This window comes from Phalaenopsis equestris, unplaced genomic scaffold (assembly GCF_001263595.1).
Source record: "Phalaenopsis equestris unplaced genomic scaffold, ASM126359v1 Scaffold000562, whole genome shotgun sequence".
NCBI classification, from domain to species: Eukaryota; Viridiplantae; Streptophyta; class Magnoliopsida; order Asparagales; family Orchidaceae; genus Phalaenopsis; species Phalaenopsis equestris.
In genome coordinates this window covers 261,965-269,235 of record NW_018165002.1, presented here as the reverse complement: position 1 = coordinate 269,235, position 7,271 = coordinate 261,965, and the positions used below count along the sequence as shown (strand labels likewise).

At 34.3% G+C, this 7,271-nt stretch overlaps 2 protein-coding genes across 2 annotated transcripts; one reads left to right on the top strand and one right to left on the bottom strand.

Moving 5' to 3' along the window:
- The first annotated feature begins 921 nt into the window (after positions 1 to 921).
- Positions 922 to 2,274, top strand: LOC110029331 (lipid transfer-like protein VAS). Its single transcript, XM_020731573.1, has 4 exons — positions 922 to 1,280; positions 1,577 to 1,630; positions 1,794 to 1,847; positions 2,016 to 2,274. The coding sequence occupies exons 1-4, from the start codon at positions 935 to 937 to the stop codon at positions 2,117 to 2,119; spliced, it is 558 nt and encodes a 185-aa protein (XP_020587232.1). The 5' UTR covers positions 922 to 934; the 3' UTR covers positions 2,120 to 2,274.
- A 545-nt stretch (positions 2,275 to 2,819) lies between these two features.
- On the bottom strand, positions 2,820 to 6,763 carry LOC110029328 (GDSL esterase/lipase At5g37690). The gene is made up of 6 exons (XM_020731570.1): positions 6,517 to 6,763; positions 6,295 to 6,422; positions 5,316 to 5,442; positions 5,069 to 5,181; positions 4,162 to 4,411; positions 2,820 to 3,235 (listed from the first exon to the last, which is right to left on the bottom strand). The coding sequence occupies exons 1-6, from the start codon at positions 6,758 to 6,760 to the stop codon at positions 3,024 to 3,026; spliced, it is 1,074 nt and encodes a 357-aa protein (XP_020587229.1). The 5' UTR covers positions 6,761 to 6,763; the 3' UTR covers positions 2,820 to 3,023.
- Between the last annotated feature and the right edge of the window lie 508 nt (positions 6,764 to 7,271).

The window sequence follows — 7,271 nt, the reverse complement described above, 5'->3', positions numbered from 1 at the left end:
ATCTTATTTTAGTCTCCTTGTTATGACTTCCTTATATAATTATTATTTTTATTAATGATAATTATTTCCTTCAAAACTCCTTTGGCTAAATGATACATTCATTAGTTTTAACCTTAATATCTTAGGCACTAATTAAGATTCTAAACCCTAAACAAATATAAGGCATTTTTATTGTCAATATTATAAAATATATTAGTAGTGCCAAGATAAAAGTTCAAGTCTACTCGCCTTAACTTCAATTATAGTTTAGTGGTGGGTGTGTAAGGATCGAAAGAATACCTTTTACAACTCCTTAATTATATTAATTCGAGTGCAAATTTTTTTTTCTTAAGTGCACTTGTTACACTAGAGATCTCTCCAAATTCCTTATGTTATATAATGCATCTGAATGAGAAATGTCATACGACTAGACCTTAGCCCTCTCTATCTACTATCTTATTTAGTCCCCTTGTTATGACTTCCTTATATAATTATTATTTTTATTAATGATAATTATTTCCTTCAAAACTCCTTTGGCTAAATGATACATTCATTAGTTTTAACCTTAATATCTTAAACACTAATTAATTAAATTGACCAAACTATGACTTAATATTTGTAATTAATTGCATGCTCTCCTTTTTGGTCCTATGAGCACACTTCATAAAAACTTTAGATATATTTTTATTTTTTGAGTGTATCAAGATATATATATTTCTACCAATTATCATCATAATTCTCTTTCTAATCTTAATAATAGTTCAAAATTTATTCAATTAATAACCACCCACGTCCTAACCCACATCCTTTTTACCAAAACACCCTCCCACTTCCCCCGCCGTTTGTAATTCCGCCAAACCTTTTCATGGCTATATTCGTCCAATTGAATAAAGAAAATGTACCGTTAACTAATTTCGCGCGTTCAAAACCGTTTCCCTCCACTAGAGCAACAGCCATGGCTTCCATTCACTTCTTCCCAATTCTCCTCATCATCTCTCTCGCTCCCTCTTCTTTCTCTCCGGCGATCGCCGGAGATGAAGACTTGGCTTATTTGCCCTGCGTGAAGGAGCTGCTGCCTTGCCATCCGTACGTGCACGAACTGGAGCCGCCGCCGTCGCATTGCTGTTTGCCACTGCTGAGCGCAATACAGAAGGAGGCCGCATGTCTCTGCGCCGTCTTCTACAGCGAACCTATTTTGATGGCTCTCAATCTAACGCGGGACGAAGCGCTGATGATTCCACGAAGCTGCGGTGGTTATGTACCGGATTTCGACAGTTGCAATGGCGGCGGCGGCAGCGGAGGTATGTTTTTCTTCATCTTCTTTCTTTAGCTCAAATTTAAAATTTGATCGAAAGAGATGGATTGGCGCACGATGATAAGAAGGATTTCACTATCTTTTTATTAAATTTAGATTTACATCGTAAAAAAGTCAAGAGTATGAGAAGGAAAGGCGAAAAATACGGTAGATTTAATATTTTTATGCTAAATTAATGAGTAAATGTTCTTTAAATTATGTTGCAAAACACCAAAACTTCAAATTATATATATATATATATATATTAAATTATTTTTGTAATTTTTAAATTTGTCCATGCAGATGTACCCGCACCATGGCGTGCAACGCCACCGAACTCTTCGCCTACTTCACAAGGTATGTAAATGCCTATAATTCTTTCTAGTTATTTACATATATCATCTTCAAAATTGCAAATTTCTCCACATTAAAATATATGTTTTCTTATTTTCTATGTTTTGCTTAAAATATGTTATTTTTTGGATAGTTTTATAATTTTTAATTTTCTGTTTATTTACAGATGGACCCGAATCCTCTGCTGCAACACCAGCAAAACCTTCACCTCCTTCAAACAGTAAATTAAATTATTTTATTTTAATTTATAGGGTCATATTTGTCATTTTTTAAGGTTACATAATGAAGAATTAAAAATATTTTGTGCAATTATGATAATAGTAAAAATAAATAATTTTAAACTTAATTATTTATTTATTTATTTATTTATTTATTTTTGTTTTTTCAGGCTCATCTCCAAGCAGTTCTAGCAATGAAAATAGCGCAGTGAGAGTGGGTCTTCCAATTTTGGCTGGAGGATTAGTTTCTGTGGCCATATTGGCTTTAATGTAGTGCAGCCTTTCCTTCTTCTGCCTTTTATTCTCTAGTCCAAATTTGCAAAAACATGTTGAAAGTTTGTCATTTTTAGTTTTTAGAACATCTTTGTTATTAAATGTAAGAGTTTCTTCATTTTATAACTTGGTTTATTAAATTATGAAAGGTTTATGTTCATGCCACTCAATTCCTATGTATTTACATCTTTAACTTATTCACTTTGAATTTCATGTTTATGCCACCTTGCATATGCATGAAAACATGTAATTCACATGTTGTGTTATGAAATATTTTGGGGGATATAATTGTAAAAAAAGTAAAGTTTAGGTGTTGGGTAAATTCGTGGGAATTGGTTGCATTATGGTCAGTCAACTGTTGTGCCGCTTACTCAGATCGGTTGGTCGGGCATCTGTTTGTCAGTTGTAAGTCTTTTCTGGTCTGGGGTTCGAATCCCCTCGAGTCTAGGATATGGTGTTTGAATTTTTAGGCTCATGAGAGACTACCGGGGCTCGTATAATAGCCTCCGACCATTCCTTTTCAGAAAAAAAGGTCAATCAACTGTAGGTTCAATTCTGAAGTCTCAACAATTTAATAACAAAATTATACATTTAAAGCTCAATTCTGAGGTCGGTAAGCTTTGAGTATAGGACTTAATTCAGTGCAGGAGAAAATGTCCAACCATCTGGCCACTCTCACATCCGATTAAAACTCTAAATTTGATGTCTAATCTACATATGCATCACACTTTTATAAATCTAATCATGTTTCACATGTCCAAAATTCTAAACACATAAAGAACAACATCATACGATTTGAATGACAAAATACTATAAATATATATGTAACTCTTGTGCATATAATCCTCCTCCATATAAAACAAAATATTCCTCTCACAAAGCTGGACAGCCATCTCCGAGACAAACTAGTGCTGAAGAAAAGATAACGCAGAAGACTGATTGAAGGAAGGACTGGCAAAGAGAAGATCTGCAATGACTTGATTGGCTGCATCGGTTGGATGATATGCGTCCCAGAACACATATTCATGGCGATTATCACAGAGCTTTGAATTCGGCAGACAAAGCCCTCCGACGGTCGTGTCCACGTTGCAGCAAGATGTTGTTGAGATCTTAAATCCTGCGCATAAAACTCCAATAATTATTTCTCATTTTTATCAAATTCTCAATGATTTGATTATGACACGTGTAAAAAATATATCGGTAAAAGATTACACGAGTGATTAATTTATAAATATCAATGTTTCTTATGGTCTTTATGTAATTATTCCTAATTAATTGATAACTATTTGTTTTTTTATGACACGAGTAGTGCTGTAAAAAAAGCTCATTGTTCGCGAACAGGTCGTGTTCTGTTTGTCAAGGAATTTGTGTTCGATTCGTTCATAAGTAAGCGAGATGAACGTGAACAAATTTTTTTCGATCGGTTAGTTAAACAAACCAAACACTAACACTGATGCGTTCGGTCGTGTTCGAATGTTATTTTTTGAAATATAAAATAATTTAAAATAATTATATATAAAAATTTATGATATTTTAAAAAAATTAAATTTATAAATTATAATATTTAATAAATTAATAATAATAATATATTAATATACTATATTAGTAATATACTAATATAGATATTACATATTTATATAATATAAATTATATAATTAATATAATAAATTATTTATACATATTAATATTAGGGATGTCAAACTGTCTCGTCATTCGCGAACAACTCGTGTTCGGGTCGTGTTCGACTCGTTCGTTAAGAAATGAACACGAACAATGACTTGACGAACAATTTCGAACACGAGTTTATTTCAAACAAACTAAATTTCAAACGAACCGAACATAAACACAAGCTCTGTTTGTTCCTGTTCTGTTTGTTTACACCCCTAGACAGGAGCTTATATCACAAATCTTAAGTACATGCATATCCAACAAGTAACACCTATATTTTATTTCTTATATACATATACCATCTATATATATATTGTAAGATTTAGATAGAATAAAAAATAATAGAAAATGTAAATCTAAATTTATAAAATTCACCATATTTCTGTGGGTTCTGGATGAGATCCAGGACGATGTTGTAATTATCAGAAAAGGAGAACAGAGCGCCGGGCAGCTGATAGTTGTGGTACGTGAGCAAACTCTTCACACGTGTGTTGAAATGAAGTGCCCATTTGTTCAGCAGCTCTAAGCATCCTCCATCAGGCGCATGTATTCTCTGTGATGGAATGCATCCCATGGGACCCAAGCCATCAAACACCACTCTCCTTGCTCCCAACGAGTAGAGCCTCTTCTCAACATAAATAAACAATCATGAAAATTGTGTTTGAGCAACTTATCAGAAAATGCAGTTGATTTTTTTACACGAAATGAGAAACAGGGATCAAACTGCGCAGTCCACGTTTTCAGATACGCAACTTATCTGAATGAGCAGGAGCAGACCCAAACACACCCTTAGGGTCTGTTTGGGGCAGCTGCAGCTTATCGAATAATCTGCTGATATGCTATGTGTGATGACTATTATAAATTTTTATTCTTTTTGGAAAAGTCAGACCACATCCAAAAAGTTATCACCGCCCGCACCTATATAGGTGCAGTGTGAAAACACTGTTTTCAGCATTTCAAAAACACTATTTTCAGCATTTCACACAGTTTACCCAAACATACTTGGTGTGTTTTAAAAAAGTCACCGCACCAAATAAGCTACCCGAAACGGGCCCTTAATCATCAATTTTAACTTTTTTTTTTATGCTTATACCACCCAAATCTTCTGTATCATATAAAAAATATGATTATTTTAAAAATAAAAATGTAAAATATACCTTTTCATGCAGAGATAAGGTCGCACATATATGTAAAAATTGAAGTTTAGGCATTAGATATGTAATTACATAAGAATTCAATGGCATATTTATAAAAATGAGTTGATTTTTAATGAGATGCTAACCTTTAATTGACCATCCAATGTAGAAATCAGAAGGCTGAGAAACTGATCATAAGTATAAATGTGAGCATCTACTAAGAATGGCTGTAAAAAATTATTTACATAGTCGTTGCTTCCTGCAAAAGTAAAATTTAATAATAATAATATTATTATTATTATTAAATAAGTAAATTTTAATTGAAATAAATCAAAAATTAAGCCAATAAATATATAATTTAATTAAAAAAATAGAAAAAGAAAAGAATAATACCCAATCCAATGAAGTACACAGCCTCATTCAGCAGCTTCTTGGAGGCCACATTTCCAATTTTTTTCCTGATAGCTTCTGCCGTCTTCTGAAAGCATGTAATTTGATCATCAAATGATAGTTTCTCAACCTGCACCCACATAATAAAATCAATTATAAAAACAACCTTCTGATGCTTATTATATGGAAAAAATATTACTTCAGTACTACGCATGTAGAAGTAACGTGCGTAGCCAATGAAATCACGCCACGATACCCAGCGCGACAGGGAAAAAAAACGGCGCAGTAACATGGGGAATATTCCCGTTGTATTATTCATGTGTTATTGTGTGTTATTCATGTGTTGTTGCGTGTTATTCATGTATTATTGATGTGTTATTGTGTTATTGTAACACCAAGAATATTCTCAGGATACAATAACACATGAATAACACACAATAACACCTGAATAACATGGGGAATATTCCTGACAGAGAAAAAAACGGCGCAGTAACACGGGTGAATATTCTCCCCCGTATTATTCATGTGTTATTGTGTGTTATTCATGTGTTATTGTGTTATTATAACATCAGGAATATTCTCATGATACAATAACACATGAATAACACACAATAACACATGAATAACACAAAAGGTAATATTCCTCGTGTTACTGCGCCGTTTTTTTCTCTTTCACGCGGGGTGTCGTGGCATGATTTCATTAGCTCGCACGATACTCTACGTGCGTGCGTACTGATGTAATACTTTTTCTATTATGTGGTAAAAATTTATATACATACCCCTCAATTCCTCCATATTTACTTATATAACACAAACATCTACATGAAAAAGATAAATTTCACATTTTAAAAGTAAAATGATAGTACTTTTTTTTTATCTGATTTAAGTACAAAATGCAAAGTTTAGGAGTTAGCTTTGTAAATGCATGATAATTGAGTGATGTGCTTGCAAATTTGATTTTTTTTTTTTTTGTTGTACTCACAAAATATATTCCTGTTTCATTGAGAATTCCAGCTCCTCCTGATGCATAATTCACGCCATGAAGGATTTCGTCGTCGTCCAACGACAATGAAAGGTATGGCGGCGGCGGCTCAATGCCGAGCTTAGCAGCTTCATTCATACAACACAGCACAACACAACACAATCACAATATGATGCATGAGAGAAAGGATATAAATTTACGAGATTTATCAATGAGAATTACATATAATGTCACCGATGGTTCGGCCGTTCGTGAACCTTCCGGTTGGAACCCGTGGGAGGTAGTCGATTCCGTACCACGGGTAGTTCGACTTTGCCAAGGAAAGAGGGAGAAAGTTGTTGTTGCCGACGTCGGTGAGGGAGTCGCCGAACACGAAGGTGACCAGCTTCGTCTGAGCGGAAATGGCAGTGGGAGCTATGATGGCGAGGGCAATGGCTATGGCTGAAAATGCAAAGGGGAAAGCCATGTTTTTGGGAGAGAAGATGGTGATGTTGGAGCTTTGGGGATGCTGTACTTATGGTGACGTTGGAGATGGTTCGTGTAAGAAAAGGAAGGGAGAAATGGAGGGAAATGAAATTATGAAAGTGTGTGTAGAATGAGAAGTGGTTGTGGTCGTTGAGGAATTTCATCAAACAGTTGGTTAATTTGTAGTGGTTTTATTTAAAAAAAAAAATTTGGGTGGAGTGAGCTTGTTGCAAGTGAATTTCTTCTTCTTTGGTTATTGCCAATATTTCTCTTTTTCTTTGGGCTAAAATGATTATTTGGGTCATTTGACATATGGCATTAGTATATAATTAATTCGAGTGCGATATATATGTCATCGCTCATGCGCTTATAATTCGAGTACACTCTCACACTCGGGAGAAATTGAATCCCAGACCAGAGGAGACTTACAGTTGACAAGCAGATGTTCAACCAACTTAACTGAGTACGCGGCACACACACATCACACACACACACACACACACACTATATAT